Source organism: Amphiura filiformis, chromosome 15 (assembly GCF_039555335.1).
Source record: "Amphiura filiformis chromosome 15, Afil_fr2py, whole genome shotgun sequence".
Lineage (NCBI taxonomy): Eukaryota > Metazoa > Echinodermata > Ophiuroidea > Amphilepidida > Amphiuridae > Amphiura > Amphiura filiformis.
In genome coordinates this window covers 33,014,804-33,042,520 of record NC_092642.1, presented here as the reverse complement: position 1 = coordinate 33,042,520, position 27,717 = coordinate 33,014,804, and the positions used below count along the sequence as shown (strand labels likewise).

General features: G+C 38.0%; 1 protein-coding gene across 2 annotated transcripts; it reads right to left on the bottom strand.

Moving 5' to 3' along the window:
* Positions 1-79: 79 nt before the first annotated feature.
* Positions 80-27,717, bottom strand: LOC140172196 (uncharacterized). Of its 2 annotated transcripts, XM_072195514.1 has the most exons (8): positions 27,542-27,717; positions 14,857-15,060; positions 14,256-14,612; positions 7,199-7,330; positions 6,448-6,552; positions 5,039-5,329; positions 1,984-2,129; positions 80-345 (listed from the first exon to the last, which is right to left on the bottom strand). In XM_072195514.1, the coding sequence occupies exons 1-8, from the start codon at positions 27,633-27,635 to the stop codon at positions 139-141; spliced, it is 1,536 nt and encodes a 511-aa protein (XP_072051615.1). In that variant the 5' UTR covers positions 27,636-27,717; the 3' UTR covers positions 80-138. The 2 variants fall into 2 exon arrangements, with proteins under 2 accessions (XP_072051615.1, XP_072051616.1); XM_072195515.1 differs by lacking the exon at positions 14,256-14,612.

The following is a 27,717-nucleotide window of genomic DNA, read 5'->3' as shown; positions in this document are numbered from 1 at the left end:
GTACCAGTCAGTACATGATAATGCAGGTGTGGTATATTTTATTGTTCATAATGCATTTTATAGTGTGCTTTATTGCAAGACATATTGGCTCAGAATCATTGACACAGGCTTAAAGAATTATCATGTTTATACATTAAATTAAAACTGGTAGAAATCGGCTTGTATAGGCCTTTTAGGTCCTCTCTTAATATTCTTAAAGACCTTTGCGACGAATCTAATCTGCACTTTACTACCCATCTCAGGTAGCTCATCGGGTCCGTTACGAAGCACATATTTGGTACCAGTCTGTTTGCCTGGCAGATCCAGCTTCATCTTCTGCACTACCACGGCCTCGCATCCTATAATCTTTAATCAGAGAATGACAAAAGGAACGTTTAAAGTTTGCTTCAACATACATTCTTCACCGCTGAGCGACGAGCGACTGGTTTCTAGGCAATGAGGTAGAGCGTTTTTTGTTGGAAAAGCGAAATACCTCATTTGTCAAATATCATTCGCTAATCGCCCAGTGAGTGATGGAGTATACATTCAGCTTTAGAAAAAACGATTATAAAAGGGTTCTTTTTGTCTCATAGAGCGCGTAAAAATCCTCATGAAACCAAGGTTCATTGTATACGTCTAATTAAGAACACAAACAGTTCCTCATATCCAATGAAGGTGCTAAATACCCTTTGCGGACTATTGTATGTTTCGTTTTGCAGATCCCTGAAAAACATAAAAGAACCCTTTTAAGAGTGTAGAACAAGGCACTTGCCGTGGCAGTTCAGAGTTACCATAATTATGTGTACCCTGGGTGAATTCTCAAACTGGTCTGCCGAAAATCGCTCCCCCCCCCCCTCATCTGGCCGGGAATCAATGACCCTTTCACCCCATTATGTGACTTGCATCTGAGTTACATAATATGACTTAACGGTCCAGCATGATATAGGGTAGGCTATGCAATGGCGAGGAAATGACGTTGACCGTATAATAGATGTACAAATGAATTCAAGTGGTGTCAATATGGGGAAGAGGGGCAAGGAGGGGTCCCCAATATTTGTCTTGCCCCCTCCCAGTTTTCCCCCACCACGTTTAAAGCCTTAAAAACACAACATTACGAAAATGTTAAATTCCTGCGGCAATTTTACTTTAAGTTTGTTGAGCCCCCCCCCCCCAAAAAAAACACACTTTGCACCTCTCCCTCCCCACCCGAAAAAACATTCCTTGTGACGCCACTGTTGGGTTATTACCTGGCAAAGCAGTTTCAAGGTGCTACGACTGTTAAATATAAATATGAATGGATCCTAATGGGGCGTATGATTTATCAACAGGCTTCTTGTGGTCCACGGACATCTAAAACTCTGGACCAGTTCCCCCGTGTACCTCGGCGTACCACCATCCCTCCGGGAAGATTATTATTGCAAACACCCGCACCCCAAAATCAACATCTAGCATCAACACTATACGAGATATAATTGACACGATGTTGGTCATCAATTTCTGAAAAAAATTTACACTTGCCACATGCACAATTTTTCGTTAGTCAATCGTTAAGCTGAATTTATACTCGATCGCTTTTGCAGAAAAGCGATTTTCACGCATGCTCAATGTTTACTTACATTTCCAGAGTGACCAGCCGATCAATCGATTCAAATCGCCGAGGCAAAAACGACGTCGCTTTTGCAAGTTGAAGAAATCTCAACTTCCCAGCGATATTTTTGGTGATGAATTAATTCAAAGCAATAATTATTGACAGCAACTGATGTTTTAAAAATGTATTTTGTGGCATTTAGAATATTTTAATTGTCGTCTGCAATCGCTATCGCCGTGATAAGTATAAATGCAAAAGCGACGAGCGATGCATCGCAAAATTCGGCGATTGCAAATCGCTTTTCAAAAGCGTTTTATCGCAATCGCTCGGCGATTGAGTATAAATTCAGCTTTAGTGTTCATAGTGTTTATTTTCTTGAGTATACTGAATATAGCTTTGAAAAATTGAAAACAAACCTCAAGTTCAAAAACTTGTCGTGGAAACACTACTTCTAGGTGCCATCCATTAATTTCACCGTTGATTGGTATAGTTAAATCAGCAATGAAACCTCCGCGCCAGGATGAGTAGACTTTGGCTCTCAATCTTAATGGAGGTGCCAATGCTAGACGGGACAAAATAGAAACCGTCGTTAATGCTATGTCTTGTTTTTATACTGCCGGTTCACGGTTGTTTGATGTATATAGAATTGGCTTCATTATTAACTAAATGCAAACTATAGATGGCGCTATTTATCCTAAATCATATTTCTTCATTTGCAAGGGGTGGGTGATTAATACTGCCATTAAAACAGCTGGAATAGGTACAAGCAACAAGCAAATTTTATAAACATATTTTATCAAACAATAAAAGAAATTATTTGTATTAAAAGCTTGAAAGAGTTACTAAATAGCGCCACCAATTTTGTCATTAACAGATACATTTTATATCCAAAAAACTTTAAAAAATGCTATACAAGTGAATAATTTTGTAAAAGAGGGGAAATTACTCAAAAGCATCTGTATTCATTAGCATGATATCATAGTTTACTGCTTAAGCCTAAAATTTTATTCCAATGACACTTTCAAACATGTCAATTGCGCGTCTGGATCCCCGGATCCCAGAAATGTAATGTTCATGCGTATACGACATAGGCCTATAGTTGAGAAGTTATGGGGCACAAAAGGTCACAGGTCGATTTGCTTGTTGTGTATGAGTCAAAAGTCAAAGTTGCTCCAGTTTTCGTAAAAGTTGCCGCAAATTGTTCGCCTAGCTTAGAGGATTCAGAAAAAGAATAGTTTGCACTGTCTGCGATGTCTAGTTGGCAAGTTACACAGCAAAGAGTCAAAATATATGTAGGATTGTATAGCATTCAATAGAATTTGCATTTATTTATCATCTATCTTCTGACATCGCAGATAGTAAAAACTATTCTTTTTCTGTGTCCTTGAGCTTGCATCCGTTTTTACCAAAATCGGAGTAACTTCAATTTTCTCCCCTGTATAACATGCAAATTGACCTTGGACCTGTTGAGCCTCATAACCTGGTAACTATATAGATTAAATAAATTTCGTTTGCACAAAACCAGAAATTTACTCACGATTGACGGTTTCGTCTATCATGGGCGATAGACATCTTCAGAATGATGATGGTAGATCCTCACCACTTCCGGTTTGCCGGATCCCGACCGTAGATGGTGTATCAGCCAGGAGAGGATCATATACGTGACTTAAGAAGTGGGCGCCCTCGTCTCTATTCATGACGCTGGCTCCCCTTTTCCTGATCCAGATGGATTCCTTTATGTATCTTGAATTCCAGTCACACCATCCGATACACCACAAATTAGGTGTAGTCCGCACACTCCTTGACAGGATGAACAGTATTGTTACGGAAGAGGGAGACAAGAAACAGGAAGAGGAGAAGATCCAACAAGCGTTAAGCCGGTGTGGCTACCCCTGTTGGTCCTTTAAACAGGTTAAAGAGAAAATGGCAAACAAACAGGTTAAGCCGAAGACCAAGAAGGACAGCAATAACAAGTCAAAAGGTCTCGTGGTAGTCCCGTACGTAGAGGGCCTGTCACAGAAAGCTAACAGGATTTTCCGCAAACACGGCATAGCCACGGCAATGAAACCCAACAATACTCTTCGTAAGATTCTTGTACACCCAAAAGACAAAATCGACCCCGTAGCACCACTGACTGTGTATATGAAATCCCGTGCACCAACTGTACTCATTCATCTATAGGGGAAACCGGTCGCAAATTCGAAACTCGGCTCAAGGAACACCAGAAAGAAACAACCAGGGTGTCCAAGACAAAGCAAAACTTTACTCGTCAAACTCGTAAACAGTCAAGTAGTGAACAGTCAAAATCGGCCATAACAGATCATGCCGTGCAACAAAACCACATCATTAATTGGGACAATGCGAAAATCCTTTGCAAAGAGTGTGATCCCAATTCAAGATACATAAAGGAATCCATCTGGATCAGGAAAAGGGGAGCCAGCGTCATGAATAGAGACGAGGGCGCCCACTTCTTAAGTCACGTATATGATCCTCTCCTGGCTGATACACCATCTACGGTCGGGATCCGGCAAACCGGAAGTGGTGAGGATCTACCATCATCATTCTGAAGATGTCTATCGCCCATGATAGACGAAACCGTCAATCGTGAGTAAATTTCTGGTTTTGTGCAAACGAAATTTATTTAATCTGTATATCTACAAACCTGATGAATCTATTCAGTGACTGGTAACTATATGTCCTACGCTATTACATTTTTGTGATCCCTAGACCCAGACGAATAATATGAGCATGTATGGGGTTTGAGGGTCTTTTTAAGGGTCATCAAGGGGTTTTAATACTTGTAAAGTGTGCTGAGGCTTGTGGATCAACGTCTAGGCGTTATGCCTGTGCGTAGCGCACTATAAATCACTGCGCTTTTTTTTTTTTCAATATAGCTTGGCAGACAAAATATTTGAATTCAGCATACCCGGATTAAACAAAGTGGTTTGGTTGCACGTTGCCAGCTTTTACGCGAACTTGCCGCTTGATGCTTAAATAAGCACATATTTCCAAAATAGAACCAGTCTATATTAGACTTTTAACTTTAAGATGCACTGTGAATGTACTTCCTATGATATTTATTTTCAGTAAAAAATTATTTTGAATGTGGCTACCTACATCAAACTTGAGGACAGATTTTGTCAAAATATTGCGTAACCTTTATAATGAATATCATCCAGTATACCATGTATACTGCCCTATATGGATGAAGGTAAGGTAAGGTAAAGTAAAGGAGACGATCCTGTATAAACAGTGATCGGAGTGCCCATCTCTCTTTCATTGGCGATTGGGCCAGACTCCTCCATGTAATGTTGCTATAGGGGGGTCGCTACACTTCCTCTACAGCGAGTCTGTTACCTTCCCAGCATTTAAGAATGCCGGTACCCATTTAAACACCTGGGTGGAGAGGAGTAATCGAGATAAAGTGCCTTACTCAAGGGCACAACACGATGGATGAAACCCCGTACTTACGTTTTCCATAAGCTCGAACTTCGCATATTGGTAACGCCTTGGTCTCACCAGGAGCTGTGTTAAGTCTAATATACAAGTAGCGTCCCATCGTGTCTGGTGCACATTCCCGATAATTCGGCCCGATAGAAGGGTTGGGCGTAGGATGGATGAAACCGTAGTTAATGAAGGGCCATAAATATTGTAAATCCCTCGGTTCGGTGGTGTTGAGTGGACCTCCACACTCGGTCATTTGGTTGAAATTCATCCTGTCATAGGCACTGACAAATACTTGTGCCCCGTCAAGATCATCATCTATAATAATTGATAATAATCAAATTAGTATACGCATCCAAAGATAACTGAATATTAGTTAATTATCTGAGGCTGACATAGATAAAATGCTCCAATTTTGTTGAAAATGGCTTCAAATTATTGGCAATGTTATCCCAATCTAATAACGAATAGTGATAAATACCGAGGGCAGTCAAAACGTTAAAAGTAGGCACGGTTGTTTGATGTGATCATTTATTAATTTTTCCTATTAAACAAAATATCATTATGATGTTCAATTCTAGACCTGAATAATACCAACAGCTATCACACTAATAAACTGTATACACATATATTTTGTAGCAATTGTGAACATATATTTTCGATTGTATATCAAATTATTCATCTTTTATGCTTTTTGCGGTATTCCATTTGTGTACAAATTGAGGGCGCTATTTACATATATCTTAAATTTAAATTCGCCAAATAATGAGTTATACCTTACATTTCTTGATAAAAAGTTTTTTTGAAAATTCTCTTGTCATTTGTTAGTCTGTTTGCTGATGTTCTAATTCAACTATACAAGTGTCTACCTCTTGTAAAGATGCAAACAAGATTTTTGAAATATAACGCCATCATTGTTCAACTTTTCTTTAAAATGACTCAGTTTTACCACGGTAATATATTTGGTCTCATTTGAAAGCTTGTTCCTTCAAAACATTACTGCAAAAATATTCGAATTTGCATCACATGTGTATATGAGCAGAACACTCTGCAGAGGAAGCCTAGCTCCTTGATTTCATAGGTATATACCAGAAGTGAACACAGAGGTCATCATGGAATTGTCAACATTCTATAGAATTTCGACAATTCCAGGATTCTGATGCAGCAGAGTATAGTCGCCGGTTGGGTGTGCTCTCCACTCAAATTCTGTGGAGTGAGCGGAATCAAACAGACTGTGGAGGAGACTAGATTAGAGAGAATGGTTTTAGTTGATTGTGTCATGACTATTTGTATTTTAACTGATTTTCCCGGGCTGATTTTAAGGTTCTCGGTTTTTAAGATCAAATAATATGCACTGAACATACAATCAATTTAGTGATTCGATTATCAATTAGGCTAGACTCCTTGCATGCAAACTGATATAAGATAATACATACAATCAAGTCCGCTAGTGTCGTTATTCGCTACTCCCCAGATATAAACTGATTGGACGTTATACATAGCTCCAAAGTCAAGGCGAAACCATGGGTCTTCAACATCACCTATGAGAAAAACAAAGCAAAAAATAGTTAGTGGCGTTGGCGCTTCCTAATAATGGGGGGGCGATTTTCGCTGTCGTAATGTACCAGGGACCGGCCAAGATAGAGTATGAAATTTTGTAGTATACAATGCAATACAAAAGATCCAAATTTTTCATATGTAGCAACCCTATAGCTACGCCACTGTTCTTTACACATGCAATCAAAATGTTTGCGCGCTCCGCGCCCTTTGTTTACACGTCTTACAATCAGAAGTTTGGCACGCTTCGCGCCTTAGTTCCAACAATGGATTGAGTCTGTGTGGGCAGAAGGGGATCATCAAAATTTCCAGCCCGAGATAGGGGAATACTAAAACCTTTTAGCTCACTATAGTCCCGGCATATAGTCACAACAATTGTCTCTGGTCACTGACATACCTCTCCCACCCACCCCTTTCGAAAAAATGACATCCCCTATGTACAGTGACGTACCTAGAGAGTGCAGGGGTATTTGCCCTCCATTCCGCGCTATTTCCATGTGGTTTTTGGTGGTTGTTACAGGTGTCGGTAGTGGTAACTGCGGATACCTACACATAGCGCACTCCCCACGCACCCCTACACCCCGCCGGGCCCTGCACACACCCCACCCTCCACACATCATTTGACCATACCTGTTACGCTACATGATCCATTTTCAAATACACTGTCTACACCATCGTCTATAGCCAGACTGGCTGGGCCCATGGAAGTATCATCCCCAGCTTGCGATGCACTAACGACTGGTATCTGTGAACGATCCGTGTCTGCAATGTATCAACAATAACTCTTTTAGTAAGAGATTTGGTACATGCCATACTAGTCTCCTCCGCAGCCAGTTTGGTTACGCTCCCTCCACACAAACAGTCTGCCAATGGCCACTTATAACGCCGTTTCTGATTGGCTACACGTATGTATTCGCTACTTGCACGGTTCGCCATTATGCACTATGTGCGGGAGAGCCTCGAACTGGCAGCATACATGAATGGGAATTGAACTAGTCATAACGTTCTGTGTAAGGTTACATAATTCTTCCTTTCATGTAGGCTGCCAGTTAGAGGCTCTCCCCGCACATAGTGAATAAGGGCGGAACCGTGCAAGTAGCGAATATAGCCGTAGAGCTGTACATACGGGAACTTGATTGACCTCAGTCAGCTGGCGAGATGGCGGGTAAAACTTGAATGAATAATGAAGTAGCCGTCTAGCCGGTCGACCAATTGAAAGCTTTGTTTGACGTCAAGCTGGATGACGTCGGCAGAAAACCGTTAGCGAATCAAAAAGGACCAGTTCGTGGTCATTGGCAGACTGTTTGTGTGGAGGGAGCGGAACCAAACTGGCTGCTGTGGAGACTAATGCCATACCCCTGATTTTTAATACGCCATGCTATATCACGGTCACTTCTGCTTTGTGCTTGTAAGCAGTGCCTATCATTACCTGTTGCTTTCTTGGGGGTGTTGTAGAAGGAAGCGTAGTCGCGTTGAGACCTGGAAACCTGTTTCGTTTTCATATTGTGCTTGGTAGGTAGTTGTTCCATCTTTGAGGAGACGGCCTTGTCAGGTGAAGATGCTTGGTAATACTTTGCACATTTCTCGACAGTGTACTATCATCAGGTGTTGACGGTAACTGATAAGGAAGAATCCAACTTTGTGAGTCCATGGATGTTGTGCAGATAAGTTGTATAGGAGGTGTAACTGGTTGGTACCCCTGATTGGAGTTGAGGCTCACTGGCAGGAGCTTGTAGTCGTTGTTTTTGTTTTTTGGGTTTTTTTAAAATTTTTATTCGGTATCTCCATATTGCACAATACAAGGTAAATAGATATATAATTAAGATAAATAACATATAATACTCATAAAAAACAAAGCAAGGAGATATCACAGGATAGCCCTTTAAGCCCAAAGGCTTATTTCCGAAGGTGTCCTTTATACACAGAAGGGCAAAGGCATAAATAAAAACATAAACATACAAATAAATGCATATATACAAGTGAATATTAAAAGTAAAAAAAAGTATTTAAAGATGATTAAAATCATTAGAAACTCAATTTAGTTAAAAAGATGAGTTTTCACAGACTTTTTGAAACTTGATTTATCAGAAATTGATTGCATTGCACTTGGTAAGTTGGCCCAATCCTGAATGGCATTATAATAAAAAGAGCCAGAAGTGATGGTAGTGGATTTTGGAACACGAAAATTTTGAGCACTGTTTCTGGTACTGTATTGGTGCACGTTTGAAACTCTGGTAAAATTTGAACTAAGATAGTCTGGGACAACTTCATTAAGAATATCAAAAACATGGTTCAACCTGAGTTGTTTTGCCCTATTTTGTATGTTAAGGAAATTAAGATCTAAAATCATCTTCTGTAATATGATACATGCAATTCTTATTTAAAATGAATCTGATAAATTTGTTTTGAGCAATTTGTAGGCTTTTACTCATCTGCTTATGTGTGCCAGCATGCCAAGAAGAAATAGAGTAATCAAATAAACAAAGTACAAGAGCAGAGCATAAAATTTCCTTGATATTTTGATCAAGAAACTTTGCCTGTCTGTAAAGAAATTTGAGTCTAGAATTTACTTTTTTTATGACACCAAGACCCATTTCTTCGCCATTCAAGCACTGGTCAATAGTAAGACCTATAAAGTACCGGTATTTAACTGAGGGAGTAGCATGAATTATTTGCCCTTCACACTCAATGGTATAATTTTGCCAATTCTTCAATTGACGTTTTGTTCCAAAAAGAATGAGTTCTGTTTTACCCATGTGGAGAGACAGTTTATTATCAATGAGCCATTTGTTACAGCTTTCCAGATTTTTGCTAAGCTGCTGCCCAAGTTTTAACGGATCTTTATCAGAAACCAAAAGAGCGCTATCGTCTGCATACTGAAGGAGCATACAATCAACACAGTTGGGCATGTCGTTCACGTAACAAAGGAACAAAATGGGACCCAAGATACTCCCCTGTGGAACTCCACATGTTAAAGCCATAGAGTTGGAGTCTGAGCCATTAACATTAACAATCTGAGATCTGCAATTCAGATATGACTCAAACCATTAAGTGGAGTTCATTCCCAGAGCAGTAAGCTTTTGACATAAAATAGAGTGATTAACACTGTCGAATGCTTTCTGGATGTCAAGAAGCACCAGTCCAGTAAACAGACCAGCACTGATTTGGTTTCTGATATGATCTTGAAGATAGATAAGACATGTGTCTGTGGAATATTTACCTGACTGAAATTTAAATAAGATGTTATTTTCCGTGAGATACCTGTTAAATTGTACAAACACTGCTTTCTCTAAAATTTTGGAGGCCACATACAAAATACTAACAGGTCTGTAGTTGACTGTTGTGGTAGCTGAGATTGTTGAGGAGAAATGTGGACTGATGGTGGTGTCAATTTCTTGCTCTAAAGAATGTATAAGGGAGCTACATAGTTATCACTACTTTGCCTAGAGGCGGGCTCAGATTTGGTCAGTGCTTGTGATGACTGAAAACATTCCGACTTCAGCTGCTAGCTGTTGGAAGGAAGGAGTGGGCAAGCCTTGAGTAATAAACTGCAGCTGCATATATGAGGGAGTGGCTTGAATTTGTCGAGAGGAATTGACTGGAATCACTTTAGCAGGATGAATCTGTGATGAAGCTGGAGTTAGTTTCTGAGTGTTTTGATTTTGCTGCTGTGGCTGGGAGATTGGAGGTTGATTTTGCGTTAGATGAGTAGACGTGGCTTGGAGCGGAAGTGCTCTAATTGTTTGCAGCTGGTAACGATTTGGAGGAAGGGTTGGTAACTGTGAAATGGTAGGCTACAACTGATTGCTTACAGGGATGTCGGTTCATAGTTACAGTTGGGGTGCACTCGCAGAGATTTGGTCTTATTGTTCTGATGCCGAGAGATCAAGGCTGCTATGATGATATTGCTTTGCTCGAGGAATATCGACTGGTCGCATTCTTACGGAGTAGAACTGTGATGGATCGGTGGTTGGTCCCTTGGTATATTGACATTGCTGTTGTGATTGGTAGTTTGGAGTGTGAGTTTACATCGGAGCAGAAATGAATTCGGACGGTGGTACTCTGGGCGTTTGAGACTGGTGCAGAGGAAGGGTTGGTAACTGAGGATTGGTTCGCTGCAACTAGTTACTCAAGGAGATATGAGATCTTTGAGGAGCCAAAGCTTCAAGCGGATAAAACCCCCGAGTCTAATGTTCACTTGGAGGAGTTGGATCATGTACATTGACTTAAAGCCATATTATAACATTTTCGTACAAAATAGATTAGCATTTATTTGCCATAAAATGTTAGTTTTACTGTCAGATATATCCCTTTTATTTTTGAGCCGATCAACTACGGCAAAGCAAAGAAAATTGGAATTTACTACCAGCGCATATGTCGCCAATTAGGCCAGTAAATCTAGCACTTTTGGGGGCCAACTAAGGAACTAATTGCAACAGAATTGTTTTCACCACAATGCATTTCCTTGAGGTCCCCAAAGTACCATATTAAAAGTCCCAAAATATCCAAGTATGGGAAAGGTGCCTAATTTGCATAAATCCATAGATTTTTTGGATGCAAATACTCTTCTGGCATTATTTGCATCAACATCGTTTGTCGCATGGCTATGGTACTTGGTGAGGGAGAGGGCCTATAGGGCAATTAAGAGAAATTTGGGAAAAGTGGGGAAATTGAGGGGAATGGGGGAAATTAAGGGCAATTTTGGGAAAATTGAAGAGAATTAAGGAAAATTGAGGGAAATTCAGGTGAATTAAGGGAAATTGACAAGAATTAAGGGAATTAAGGGAAATTTGGGAAAATGAGGGGGGGAAATTGGGAACATTGAGGGAAGTTAAGGGACGTTGAAGGGAATTTGAGGGAAATTCAGGTGAATTAAGGGAAATTGACAAGAATTAAGGGAAATTTGGGGAAATTGAGGGGAATGGGGGAAATTAAGGGCAATTTTGGGAAAATTAAGGGAAATTCAGGTGAATTAATTGAAATTGTGAGCAATTAAGGGAAATTGACAAGAATTAAGGGAAATTTGGGGAAATTGAGGGGAATGGGGGAAATTAAGGACAATTTTGGGGAAATTAAGGGAAATTCAGGTGAATTCATTGAAATTGTGGGCAATTAAGGGAAATTGAGGGGAATTGGGGAAAATTGAGGGGAATTAAGGGAAATTTGGGGGAATTGGGGAAAATTGAGGGGAATTCAGGGAAAATTGAAGAGAATTAAGGGAAATTGAGGGAAATTCAGGTGAATTAAGGGAAATTGAAAAGAATTAAGGGAAATATGGGATAATAGAGGGGAGTTACGGAAAATTTGGGAAAATGAGGGAAATTGAGGGAAAATTGGGAACATTGAGGAAGTTAAGGGAAATTGAAGAGAATTAAGGAGTTTGAGGAAATTCAGGTGAATTAAGGAAATTGACAAGAATTAAGGAAATTGAGGGAATGGGGAAATTAAGGGCAATTTTGTTAAAATTAAGGGAAATTCAGGGAAATTCAGGTGAATTAATTGAAATTGTGGGCAATTAAGGGAAATTGACAAGGATTAAGGGAAATTTGGGGAAATTGAGGGGAATGGGGGAAATTGAGAGTAGAAGTTAAGGGAAAATTGAAGAGAATTAAGGGAAATTCAGGTGAATTAAGGGAAATTGACAAGAATTAAGGGAAATTAGGGGATTTAACACTTTTGATGTCAAGGCGCTTTCTTCCTGAAAATCGTGTGGACAACAAATATGTCCGAAATCGGTTTCCGAACACTTTTGATGTCAAGACGCTTTTTTCCCGAAAATCGTATGGACATCAAAAGTGTCCGAAATCGGTTTCCGAACACTTTTGATGTCAAGGCGCTTTTTCCCGAAAATCGTTTGGACATCAAAAGTGTCCGAAATCGGTTTCGAACACTTTTGATGTCAAGACGCTTTTTTCCCGAAAATCGTTTGGACATCAAAAGTGTCCGAAATCGGTTTCGAACACTTTTGATGTCAAGACGCTTTTTCCCGAAAATCGTTTGGACATTAAAAGTGTTTGAAATCGGTTTCTGAACACTTTTGATGTCAAGACGCTTTTTTCCCGAAAATCGTTTGGACATCAAAAGTGTCCGGAATCGGTGTCCGAACACTTTTAATGTCAAGACGCTTTTTTTCCCGAAAATCGTTTGTGTCCGGAAATTCAAAGAACAAGATAATAATGGAAAGCAAACAATCAAACAAAGAGGTAAGTTTCAACATACTTGTTACATTGGAAGTGAGGTAGACGTTCTAACGGAGCAGCAAAATATGTTCCAATCATAAATATGTTGTTATTATTGGAATCCGCATGTGCCAAAACATATGGTTAGTCATCAAAAGCATCTTCCTATGTCCATTGGTTCAAAAGATATGGCATTTTACGTAAAAAGCCTGAAATATGGCGGCCATCTTGGATTTTTGCTACTTTGGAGTATTTCTAGTGTTCTTATTTTGTTTCCAATGAATCGTTGACCCTTTTATACGAGTTTAGATAAAATATGATAAATATTGTATGACATTTGAACGATTTTGAAATTCAAAATGGAGGCTCTAAATGTTAATGGAAAGACTGGCACCCACTTTTTTCTTAATCAGTGATGTTTCTAGATGTGTTTAAACATGGGTGCCAAGAATCTACCCAAAAATTTGCTTTCTTAACATAAGCCAACAGACTTAAATCATCCTCTGGACTTTGACTTGCGGTTAACATTTTTAACAAGGGACTCTGTGGAGAGTTGGTCATGATGTAATGCATCTTTAAATGAACCTGGCTTGTGATTGGTCGCCCAGATTTATTGTTTTAATCCTCCCGACACGTACCATTAACTATACATGGTACACAACTATCTATGGAATGAGGCGCTTTTGTGCTGGCGTGAAAGTTGGTGGATGAACGTACGCATCTAGCGCGTATTGTACCACCATGGGTACTGCCAAAATTAGTAAGTTTTTACTTACTAATATTTCGTGCATCTCGTCGGAGGACTTCATCAGATGTGAGCATCTGATCCGCTTTCCCGGGAAACTGGCTTCCGGAAAATTTACTAATTGACAACAATAATTTTCTGATTGTGACAAAGTCAGATTTTGTAATTATAAGTATAAACATCTTTTTAAAAAAATGCTCTCTAGTGCATCTAACTGAAATGTGGCGTATCAAATTCATATTTTGGGTGTATTTTTGTTAGTAAAATGATCAAGATAAAACAATCAAATTAAAGCTAAGAAAATTACCTTCTTGCTGCAGCGTGAGCTAATTGGCATTTACAGCTCAAAAAACATAGTGTTTAACGGGCTAAAAAGGAAGATGCGCAGGGCATTCTTGTTTGAAAATAAAATAATGGGATGTGTCCCTCCTCCCCGCCCCTACCTGGTTCCGCTGAATACCATCAAAGCAGTGGCGTATAGGGGCATCGGGTCTGATGGAGGGAGGGCACAAACTGTTTTTGGCAATTTTCCCATGGGATTTTCTAAATTTTAAAATCGGTTGGGGCATTTCTTCCCCACCCTCGTGCCCTATGACGCTACGCCACTGCATCAAAGAGGTTATATCATCTTTTATAGTGAGTTTCACACAGCCCAGTCTCTCCCTATTTATAGGCATTAGTCAATTGTGAACATATCATAAAACAATTATTTGATTTATAAGAAATTGTCAGCTCTAGAACAGAGTTAATAGGCTATACATACCAAGGTTACAGAATCCAAATTCAGCAGACGATAGACCAAGTTCTTGAAGACCGTGAGCATGCGCAAATATGTGCACAGTGTCATCTATTATACCATCATTAATATAACCGGCGTTAAGAGCCAACGTCTGATTTGCCTCCATATTCCGAAAGACTTCGAAATCTGCCAATGTATTATTGAAACTGATTTGAATGTATTCTCCTGCAGTACCTTGCATGAATTGTGCATCTTCAATCCATGGAACCCACTTGAGCCACGACTGTGCCTGATTGGACCAAGTAGTCGTGGGTAAACCATAATAAAGACCCCCATAAAAACCAGTGTTATTTGTGCCATCCAGCACGTAAGTGTCCAAAGCTGTAAAATAACCACACACAAAAAAAAAAAAAAAAAAAAAAGAGATAATTATTTTAAGTTCCAAAACAAACTCGTTAGAATAAGAGCTGAGCAATAATTATTAAAATTAAAAATTTCTTGCCAAAAATCCATTTCACCTCTCGGTCCACTAAAAATTGTACGGTACTCTTTTTTATATTGGTGTGTAAACCTCTTACCGAATGTCACCTATTTTGGAGTAGCTATGCCCTGTTATTTTACTCACCAATGTATGAAAATTGGCGGGGATTCTGATCCACGTGGTTGGAAAAATATAGCATCAGGTTTGAAGTGATACCAGGAAAATTTTGCACAACAAGTGGCCCAGAGTTGACATCGTAAGACCCTACGTATTTGGCATTCATATATGATGAGGCGATACCGTAGAACGGAAAGTAGCCTGGATCGGTTAGGGTTACATTAATACATTCTGAAATAAAATTATAACATAAATGAAAAGCAATGATTATTCAAGCAAATAAACAATACTAGATAATTGATTGATTTATGAAACTAAGATAGCAAATAGGCTTATACTGAGTTATGGGTATATAATGTATGAGCCTAAACCCCTCAGATGGGGGTATGGTACCAGTGGGGTCAACTGCACTGCTACCACCGATAGTTGACGTCATGGGGCACACCGACATCGCCTGGCTAATAATTACTTTGTCAGCAGAGATACTAAAATCAATACCCGGGATCGATACACGTGAATGTACTATGCACGAGTTGGATAATCTTTGGATATCGGGGTAGAAAATGATGAATATCTCCCGTAAATGATTTCGTATAAAGAAACCAGATATGGTTCCTTGCACTTGAATATATATTTTGAACAAATATGATAGTCGTTAGCTTGCGTCTTGAGAAAGAAGCTTGCGTCTTGAGTCAAAAACTGACAATAATTCTGATTTATATGTGCCAAATTATATAGCGTAGTGTATAGGCCAATCGTGGAGGTAGTCTAAACGCATATGACCTACGGCGTACCATGCTCGACTCACACACAGCGGGGCTATTGTTAGTAGCCTTAGTCAGATGTCCTTCGGCCCTTAAGCGACTCAAAACTATTAAACAGGTCGATACAAAATGGCCATGCGTGGCGGTGGATTCAACCTACCATGGCGATTTCTGCCATGAAGATATCGGGGCGAAGACACTGTGTGGGGTATACACAAAAATGCATGATAGCAACTGAACTGATAAATTATATTATATAGCGAATTTAAAAAACATGAAAACGTCGCTATCCGAGCCCTTAAGGGATCCTCAAAATTTGGTATGGGCAAGGGTTTGCAATTCAAGATGGCTGCCTCCACCGAAGGAGCCAATGTTATAGTGTTACTGATCTAATTGAGTCCCTTAAACCCTGAAAGATTGGTCACACCTAGGAGAATAAGAATGACATACGAAAACGAATACGAAAACAGAAACTGAAAAGATAAAAAAGACCCTTAGCCTCTTAGGTGTAACCAATCTTTTTATTCTAGTAGTCCGGCTGCCAGTGAGTATGACGCTGTTTTGGTGTCCATAGTTTTGTTATGATATTGCTTCTCCAGACCACCAACTTCAAAAAATAAGTTTACTGGACCTCTGCCAGCAATGGCATTTTGAGATATGGCAGGTCAAAGTTCATACAGAGGTCAAAATTCAAACTGCTCAAGTGCTGTTGAAAAGTTCTCCAATTATTCCTCTTGTCCTGGCGATCCAGAAAAGTATATTTTACCTATCTGTGACATTCCTTCTGGAGTTCTAAGCAGAAAGGTCAAAGGTCACCATTTGACCTCCATAGGGGTCAAAATCTGAAAAATACTCCGATTTTTATGAAAATAGTCTTAAATTTTTCGTCTTCTATAAACATCATACACAATACAAACCATTATTTTTCTGCATGGATTTTCTATAATGAACAATTTGAGACTATTTTGGTAAAGATCGGAGCATTTTTCAGATTTTGACCCCTGTGGAGGCCAAATCGTGACTTTTGACCTTTTGCTTATAACTCCAGAAGAGTATGTTACAGATATGTAAAAGTATGCTTCTCTGGATCGCCATAACAAGAGGAATAATTTGGAGAACTTTTCAACAGCATTTGAGCAGTTTGAATTTTGACCTCTGTATGAACTTTGACCCGCCATATCTCAAAATGCCCAAAGTTTGTCACTTTAAAAACTGGACCTTCGTCCAATCAAATGCTTGTAACTTTACTTATTGAGGTCACATTGGATTCAATGGGGTGTCATAATGTGCAGGATTAGATAGTACATCTATTAAAAAGATTAATTTACCCAAATATGGTTTAGTTTTAAAATTGGGATTTTTTTCCACGTGTAAGGATGCTTTTTTTGTCGCAGTATACAAATATCAATAACCCACACAAACAATAAAAAATAAAACCAAACAAACAAACAACATAATAATAGTGAGAGGGGAAATGCTAACTTTGCAGAGGAGAGATTTGAAATACAACAACCAATGCAATTCAGATATCTGTATAATTCAAACATTATGCAGTCATGTCTACAGCAGAATTCACCACGACCTTTGCAGGACTTAAACCCCATTAAACCAAGATAAACCTCATTGAAAACAGCTCAACTATGTTAAATCAGGGATGTGTCTCATAGCCCTGGTTAAATCCATAAACATATGTTTCTGATTTACCTGTGCGATATTCAATGTGCTGTGATGAAATAGGTATTATAATTTCAGTTGGATGCACCATTACAAAGCAAACGCACATTAACAATACTGAGCGTGGCCTTTGTTTCCGAAACGAGAACAATAGTCTGCGTATTGTTATCCAGCCATGTTGATGGTACAACTCATGTCAAACTTGTCACAGTTATTGTGATTGTATCACACAAGTAAATGAGAAACATGTGATTTTAGACTTAACACGGTTTGGAAAAAGTTTTTTCCATTTTTTAGCTCCCTATCAGCCAGTCATAACTCCATATTTGGGAGGGCTCGACAACAATCTTCCCAAAATCGCATTTTAATCATTTTTAGATGACCACAGAGGGAAAGAATTGAAGTTTATTTACAGCTTCTATGGCGAAAATTGATCAAATCAATCACACGATGGTGCTCGTTCGAAGTTTGAGCTATCGCGAGTTAGCTGTTGAGCACAATTTGCCATTGAAATTACATGTCCGACTGTTATGACATTTTGGAAGACTCTCTTCGGGAAAACAGCTCGACAACATCTTTCCCGTGACATTTTTTACTTCAAATTGTAGTATGTTAAGGATGAACATTATAATTCACATGTGAGCTTCTATGGCTGTTATTGGGTGAAGGGTTTTCCCACCAGCCCACTAACTAGTCCATTGCCTATACCTACAATACAGTGAGTGAGCTAGCGGTCAATCATCAATTGGAGCGCTGTGTGTGCACTGAATAGGAAAAACGGACAGTAACTGCTTAATGAACCGTCATGACACAAGTGAGAGTTGGGGAGAGGGAGAGACAGAAAAACTAGAAAGAGAAGAAACCGAGAGGAAAAGAGGGGGGTCTTTTTTTTAAGTTACATTAATATAGACCAGAGTGACATCAAATTTGCGTTCGGATCTGATGTAGGCCTATCCTGCCTAGTGAAATGAGAGATGTGAGTAAGATTACCCACTTGAAGCACCGATGTCCCATATAAATTGACTTATCCAGCCTTTATTGACAGATACAAGTGTGATTGACAGCACCTATTATAACCTATTGAAATGAGAAGCATTGGTGTGCCAATTGTAACAATGAAGTTAAATTACATACCAACTCACATTTTCGTTTTCGATTCTGAACAAAAGACTTACAAAAACAGAAAGAGTAAAATACCCTAACGTTTTACTAGGCAGACTACTGCCAATAAGTGACCAAAGAATGTCATGTGAAAGTGCCTACTTGAGCGAGAGGTACCTTTTGTTCTCATACAACCCACAGGTGTGATTGAGTCTTCGCCAGTACACAAAAGCACACTTTACCATCGACGTACAGTTATTTACCGCCCACCTTAATTAAGGCGCCTTATTTAACATGTTTAAATACATTTAATAGAGTTGCTGATCGATTACTCGTAACAACGTGGCGTGGCTGCCAGGTATATAGATATCTATTTATTAACTATTTCTCAGCAAATGTTGTTATCATGGTTATAGGCCTATTCAGTATGTTTAATAAAGTCAAATGTGTTTCTTAATATCACAAATATCCATTTTAAAAGCCCTGGGCAAGTGAGGGAGTGAAGAACGGGTAGGGGTGAAAAGAGGAGAAGCGGATGGGCGATCGAGATTGGAGGGAGGGGAGGGGAGGGGTGGAAACGAAAAGACAAAGAAAGGAAGAGGGGCAGAAGGGGAGAGGAGGAGATGGCGAGCGAGGGTGTGATAAGCCCTAAAGTGTAGGCATAAGAAAGAATAAGTGCGGAGAAAGGGAAAGAAAGGGATGAATAAAGAAAATTATTATTATTATAGAAAATAAACACATAACAGCACTTGGCAGCCATTCAATTATGCCAAAACCTTTATGCGTTACGTAATTAAAACACCCAGTCAGATGTATTTTACACCTGCCAAACACAAGTCACCCAATTTCAAAAATTGGACGTTGAATGTACACTCCCATTAATATCGATTGGCAACATTTTCCAATATGTCAGCGCTCTAATCGGACACAATAGAACAACTAGTGGCAAATGGTGGTCATAGACCACAAACCTAGCTAGTGTTGGTGTTGTGGAGGTATCTGACCCCTGCAAAATATTTTCCAACTATCGACCTGTCTCTGTTCTCACAGATTCTTGAAAGACTAGTGTTCAACAGATGCATGGATTACATTAATAAATACAATATTTTAATTGAAAAACAATTTGGTTTTAGGTCTAATCGTTCTACTATATGGCAATTTTGGAATTAGTTGATAAAATCAGTACTTCAGTTGAAAATAATGAAACTACAGCAGGAATATTTTTAGATTTGTCTAAAGCTTTGATCACAATTGATCACAGCATTTTGTTATACAAGTTAGAGTATTACGGGTTCAGGGGAACGTATTAAATTGGTTTACAGATTATTTGTACAATAGGAAACAATATGTATATTACAATTCATATAAATCCAGCTTTATGAGCATTTCATGTGGTGTACCTCAGGGGTCGATTTTAGGCCCATTACTATTTATACTGTATGTTAATGATATTATAGATGCTACCTCTGTTCTAGAATTTGTTTTGTTTGCAGACGAAACTACTATTACCTATTCACACCCAGATATTATATCTAAATTTGATCTCATTAACAAGGAACTAGAAGAGGTCAATAATTGGTTTAAAGCAAATAAGCTGTCTGTAAATGCAAGCAAGACTAATTATATGCTACTTGGTACAAGTCGTAAAACATGTATTTGCAATGATAGTGTTAACATTGTATTGGATAATACGAATTTGGAAAGAGTTAAAAATACAAAGTTTCTTGGAGTAACAATTGACCTGACATGGAAAAATCATATCGATAACATTGCAAAAAACATGTCTAAGGGTATAGGAATCATTAACAAAATTAAACATTTCGTACCTGAGCATATTCTATATTCATTATATTGTACACTGATACTTCCTTAGGTTAATTACGGTATTATAGGAATCATTAACAAAATTAAACATTTCGTGTTTTCGTCGTAGGCCATTTTTCTTCTCAATTAGATGTCGCTTTTGCGATTTTATTGAGTATTTGTTTAGATTAGATATAGCATGGGCAGCACTTGTAAAACATACTTAGATAAACTTTTCAAGCTGCAAAAGAGGGCACTTCGAATTGTATCAAATAGTCATTACCTAAGTCATTCAGCTCCCCTCTTTCAGAACTATAATGTACTTAATGTCTACGATACCTATGATCTTGAGTTAAGTACTTTTATGTATAAACATTTTACCAATTAACTTCCAGAAACATTTCAAAAGTATTTTGTAAGGCAGAGTACTCTCCACAAGTACCACACGAGAAACAATGAAGATTACCAGGTTCCTAAATCTAAAACGAATTTCGCTCATAAAACCTTAAAAACAGCGGGCCCAATTAAGTGGAATTCACTTGAGAAACATATAAAGACTATAAAGACGATCAAGCATTTCAAAACCAAAGTGAAAGATAATATTATTCTTAATTATATTTAGTATTTTATCTAATTTCCCTGTACGGCTTAAAGTCATTTGATTGTGTATCGTATTATCTGTAATATAGTTAATGTAGTATTGAATTTATCTCTGTAATTTCTTGCATATTCTTGATCACAAAACAGGCTCTTTTGGTTTTTGTTAGGGTAAATGCAGAGGATGTTTAAAGACATTCCCACAACCCAATGGGGTTTCTGACCTTGTATGTCTGGCTTTTGTACACATGTAGTACAGTTGAGCATACCTTGCATTCGAATTGTGTGCAAATATCTGGTGTTTTCATCCTATTATTTAACATTCAAAACATCGAGACTTAGGAATAAAATTAATGCAGTGGGACAATATGAATGTTTCCTGTAAGAAAATCAAATATCATTCCTAAGTCTCAACTATTAGCTCGTTGGCTGCAGTTTTAAAATTACCATTTTGTGTGTGTGGCAATGGGGACTTTGCCTTTAAAATTAGGTTATATTGATCAAATTTCCCAATCATAGTGCATTGTAGGAATGCCTTTAAGCCTCCTCTGGGGTAAATGAGGGGGATGTGTTTTTGACATTTTTGCGGTATATTTTGTTGTTGTTGTTGTTGTTGTTATTTTGAAACTTTTTTTGTTAGGACAGGGGGTTCTTAATAAAGGCCATCCGGCCTTCCGAGAACCTCCTCATTCAATGTATGTGTTTAATTGTTGTGCTGTTATATTTTATATTTGAATATTTGAATGAAAATTCATTACTTTTCTTCTGTGTACATGTATTGATCAGAGAAGATGTTAGAACATTTTCACTTGTTTTCCTAGACATTTTCCTAGACACAATCCTATTCCTAGACATTTTTTCTATTCAAAGGTAAATTTATTCAAGAAAAGTAGCCTTCAGGTGATTACCATTTTATTCTATACTTTCAAAATGATGGATTTACATGCGCTGCTTTAGTTCGCATTGTATGCTTCATTGATTTTTCGGACTTTATGTTGCCGGTCTGTCTATATGGCATTCATAGAATTTGTAACCTTATAAATATCGAATATTGTATTTAAGCTATTATATAGACTTGTCTGTAACCTTCAAATGGGTGCCACAACTTTACACGCTTTGCATTTCTGTGGCATCCACATCTCTCATACCACATTATTAAAATATTATTTTGTAATATTAATATTTGTATCTCAATTGTAAATTATTTGGCATTGCATTGTTACTAATTTATTACAAAATGTTTTTTTCTATATCATGTTATTTATATGTATGTGTGTTGAGATGAAAATAAAACTGAACTGAACTGAACTGAAATGCGTAATTGATGAGTAGTACAACAATTCTCTTAGAACATAATACAGATGAAGCAGGGTTAGCTCAAAACTGCCTTAACCGCCTCCGAACCGGTGTTGGACGTTGCAAGGATACCATTCACAAATGGGGATACATCAGTGGCCCGACCATGTGCGATTGTGGACAAGAGCCACAGACGATGCAGCATCTGCTGGAATGCCCGGTTTTGGAAGATCCTGTGACGATCTGGCGCAATTTTCTCAACGGGCACAAAAGTGTGTTTCTCAGTGGATAAGTACAGTTTGATGTAAGGACACGAAAGAAGAAGAAGCTCAAAACTAATTCATTTGTGTGTTTGATGATTGATTTCCTCCAATAGTTTTGTATTTTTATTTTTGTAATTTTTGTCTTCATAGGCGTACATCTTATTCAACTTTTCAAGCTTCAAACAACAAATCAAAAATGAAGACTAAATTTATTTTTATTTTCAGCAATTTTTTGTTTGAATTTGACCAAAGAATTTGTCTGCGAAGTTAATTTGTGGTGCGCTGAAATTTGACCATGCCACGCCGTGCTTACAACAACTGCACTGGCTACCTGTCAAAGACCGTATAACATTTAAGATCATTGTACTCGTCTATAAGTGCCTCCATGGAGCTGCGCCCGACTATTTAGCATCTTGCCTGACTCTGTACCAGCCGCTACGAGCTAGTCTTCGTTCAGCTTCTGACATCACCCGGCTATCCGAACGCACTCCTACTAAAACACTCATATCTGCTCATAACCGGACTTTTACATATATCGCTCCGCACATCTGGAACAACTTACCAGCTGAAATCAGAAACTGTGACACACTCTCCAAGTTCAAAAAATGTCTGAAAACACACTTGTATCCAAATGATGAATAATGTTTTTGCTTGTATTGTATATTATATTTGCCATTTTCTCTTATTGCCGTTTTCACCGGTTCATACTGCGCTTTGATCTTGATGTAACAGCGCTATATTAAAGGAGGATTTCGTGATCCTAGCATCCTCTTTTTATGACATTTTTCAGTAGATATCCACGAAAAAAGCTTATTTCCAAAATTTCAGTTGATTCCGATTTTGCGTTTGCGAGTTATGCATGATTATGTGTATTACACTGCTCCATAGACAATGTGTTGTAATTTCGTTCTGGTGCACCAGAACGAAATTCAAATTTGGCGATATTTTTGCTAAACGAATTAATCTGCAAGAAATATTTGGTACATAAACATTATGTAGCCAGAGGTATCCAGTGGTGTAAAAATCTCAACTTTTTTGGGAAAACTGGGGGATGAGGCTGTGGATCACGAAATGCCCCTTTAAATGTAGGCCTACTTTGTATGTATGTATATGTATAACATGAAAGATAAAAGTCCTTGAAATTAGGAACCATTGGCTGCAATTGACATCGTGAATATACAACTTGAGACATTATACGTATGTACGTAGGCCTATCGTGTGCATCAGTATAAGAATCAAGTTAGAAAATCAGGAAGTTGTGCCAGTGAAACTACAGCCTGTCTCAAAATAAAAATTCCTTTAAAAGGAATAGGGCGGGCAAATGAAAAATTGTCAAGAGAATTGAAAGAATGAGTAACTCTTCACAATTAAAAATAGGGAAAATATGACACAACATCGATTTCCAATGGGTGAATATTAAACACAAAACGTATAAACAAAGTTAAAAGACTTTGAGCCCCACACCCATGTCGAGATAAGGCAAAAAGAGTTTTTAACTTTATACGTTTCTTATTCCCCATTGGAGGTTGTGTCATATTTTCCCTGATTTTAATCTTATCCATTGCTTATCCTTTGGTTCCCTGCTAGTCAGCTGGAACAGATTTTCCCTGTTTTTATATTAACCCTTCACATCATAACAGAAGACGTTTTATGTTAACATTTCATATAAAACATTGTTATAACACTTTTGTAGATAATAGTTATTTAAAACATTTTCGTAATCATATACCTAGAGGGTTTTTTATCATCAGATAGAAAGACTTCTGCTCATCTTCTCTGGTGAGACAACAGGGCTGGGGTGTCTTTCCATATCAAAGTTTAAAAATCTGTCATATCAATTTCCTTAATTATGTTGTTTTGATACAACTTATGAGGGGAAAAGTTTGATTTTACAATATTTCGATATTATTTTTTAACTTTGTAACTTTATTGTCCAAACAAAAATAATCCAGGGAATAAAATATTCATTCATATGTTTATTTATTTTATTCAACCTGGGCCATTTCTACTGATGCACATGCATTCTAATAATTTGTCTATAATACCTTATATTATACAAGCATCAGCAAGCACAATTTGTCACAAGATTTGAAAAGTAATTAGCCTATGTGCACACTGAACGCAATGCACACAAGCTTTAAAGTACATACCAAAGCTGTCGGTATAAAATGATATATATGACCTTCACGATGCTATTAATTTAGCCCAAAGATTAGGTAATAGCAAAACAGGTGAACTGGTCATGTTCAAATAAAAACATCTGCAAATCTTGCTGCAATTTCCAAATAGTATATCTATTACTTAAATAATTATTTTTATTATTTCTTTTAATACAAACACATTACTGCCTATGACGACTTTATCGTATTACTTAAATATCAAAATCAAGTACAAAACTCGCCGTAAACTATCACATCTGTGGGTGTTTGGGTATATAACCGGCACGAATATTTTCTCAACACTGCATGTGTCAAAAAGTAGGTCAATAGTCAGACTACTAATAGGGCGGGTGCGGCGCAAAAAGTTGTGCAAGTGAAAAGCGCCCTCTGTGGCAATTAGAAAATACCTTTGTGACATGATGCTATCAATCAAGTTTATCAAGAGTTCCTTCGTGAAATCAAAAGAATGCATCAATTACATAACAATACAAAATTATTTAAACTGTTTTGTACTGTTTTATCATAATACAGGTATAATGATTCTCTTTTTCCACTTACGACAAATAAAAAGATAAATAAGTATTTCACATTCTGCTGTAAAGTTAAATACATGTGCATGTCAATAATTTTATCATGGTAAAAACTGTTTTCTTTGTCACTCAAGACATGTTAAAAGACAAACAAATATTGCACACTTATTTAATAGGTTAATGAACTTAGACAAGTTCATGAAATTTGCAAATTAATGAAATGCACGTGATCTGATGCTGCACTTCTAAATATGCACGAGCCCCGAAGGGGGAGTGCTTTAGACGCTTCAACATCAGCTATCATTGATTTACATGTACAGCCCTAGTAAAAAGTGACACAATTGTGATTTTACCCTTTCGTTGTTAACTAAATATATCTCGAGATTTAAAAAAGCAAATTGAACAGAACAAACGGTATTTGAGAGCTAAGATTGTGCCCTTGACGTTGATGTAAGCATCATGTCACAAAGGTATTTTCTAATTGCCACAGAGGGCGCTTTTCACTACATGTACATCCCTCTTCGCTAGTAAAAGTGGCACAATTGTGATTTTACCCTTTCGTTGTTAAGTAGGCCATACTGCAGTTACTGTCCGTTTTCCTATACACAATACACAGTGCTCTCACCATTGAGCTGTGACCTGTACAAATCGTACCATGTTAGAAGAATAGGCATTTGTCTAGTTAACGTCAATGTGTGAAAAATAACCGGCCAATATTAAAAGTACTCTCAAAAACTTCTAGCAAATATATTCCTCTAACATGACCTAAAATTACAGCTAGGTTAGATGCTCAGAAATATTCGTACTTTGGTAAAATAGTGAGTGAGGGCAAGACATAGCTAGCCAACGTCCCGTGTTAATTGAATGGAGATTTGACCGAAAATTTTGGTAAACGGACCGCTCACTTCTGAAGAATGCCACACGAAAACGGTACAAGCTACATTTAAAGTACTCTCTGTTCGATCATCATGATGAGTTTCTTACATAGTATGCCGAAATTGGGTACTGTAGGTGGTTGACAAAGGGTCGTACTTCGCTGATGAGTAAGTGACAGTGAACATGAAATTCAGCGCCCATAACCCAAGTTAGTAGCTAGTTAGTGGAGGCCGTCACGGGACTGATTATTGATTATTGAAGTGCCTTATTAATAGATATAGGGCAAGAAAAAACCCGGGACACTTTTGGAGACATCATCATCATCATCATCATCATCATCATCATCATCATCATCATCATCACTTTCTACATTTTTTCTAAACAACATACTGTTTTAATAAGATTTTTTTCTTAAAATGCATTTAACTATAATTATTGTTTAGAGCGTGGTGAAATAAAACATCACGATTTTCATCACAAAACAAATATAATGCATAAGAAATCGTTTGTTTTAGAGCGTGATGATGAAATAAAACATCACGGTTTTCATCACGAAACAAAGTAATACATAAGAAATCAATTTTTCGTGAGTGATGAAATAAAACATCATGATTTTCATCACGAAACAAAGTAATACATAAGAAATCGTTTGTTTTAGAGCGTGATGAAATAAAACATCACGATTTTCATCACAAAACAAAGTAATAGGCCTACAAAAGAAATACTTTTTTCGAGAGTGATTAAATAAAACATCACGATTTTCATCACGGAACAAAGTAATACATAAGACATCGTTTGTTTGATTGCAATCAACCGCGACAGTTCGTCTCACACACATAACAATGCACTGCGATCAAATAGGTTGATGACAACATTTGATTGAATGGACTGCACTGCGACATGATTACGGTGCACCGGTTCAAATCCTTTGTTTGGAGCCAATCAATAATTTCACGTACAGCCTCTATGCAAATTAGAGTTTACACACGCTGCAGCTGGGGTAATCGACCGAAGCTGGTTGTCGTTAGTGATCGGATCGAATGCATGAGCTTATTTGCTTTACTGAATCGATTTACTGGATTAATATCCTGTTAACTGGGTTTAATGCCACAAAGGTCGAATCGGGCTTGCCATGGACCATAAGTGCATCATGCATATCTCAAGATTAAAACAAGCAAATTGAACAGAACAAACGGCATTTGAGAGCTAAGACTACGCCCATGGCGTTGGTGTAAGCATTATGTCACAACTGTATTTTCTAATTGCCACAGAGGGCGCTTTTCACTTGCACAATTTTTTTTGAGACAGGCTGTAAATAATATTAAACTAATGAGGACTATTTCTAGAGTCACGCAAAATGATTGTATAGAATACTTTCAGACAAAGTTGAACCTGTAACAATCTGGCGATCTAAGGATGACGGCTAGCTCGAGATACTCTAGCTAAAATACAGGTTTACATTTACTATCTTACATTATCTTGCCGATGCCCCAAAATGATCTTAACATTTTTTCGGGGGTCGTTCCTACCAAATGTCATGAACATGCAACAATCCAGTCTGCTAGACTGTCAGTCTGCATAATGTAAACATCAATGAGCAATCTGAGTCTCGAGATAATTCGACTTTTCACTGGATTTTGACTACTTACCTTCGTCATTGAGTTGGGCGCAACTTTGAGATAACAAACCAACCAAAATGACCACAAATATCCAGCTGCATGGCTTGGAATCCAGCGACATCATGATAAAATCAACCACTTATTCCCTGGACATATTCGCCTAGCTTCTGGTCGCAGATATCCACCATTGGTTCAATAAAGGAAGC

Coding starts and splice junctions, on each gene's coding strand:
- LOC140172196 (XM_072195514.1), bottom strand. CDS start 27,635: ATGATGTCGCTGGATTCCAAGCCATGCAGCTGGATATTTGTGGTCATT. Junction 7,331..14,255: donor ATTTGGATTCTGTAACCTTG/GTATGTATAGCC, acceptor GATACATTGCAG/ACACGGATCGTTCACAGATA. Junction 6,553..7,198: donor TGGATCATGTAGCGTAACAG/GTATGGTCAAAT, acceptor TTTTTCTCATAG/GTGATGTTGAAGACCCATGG.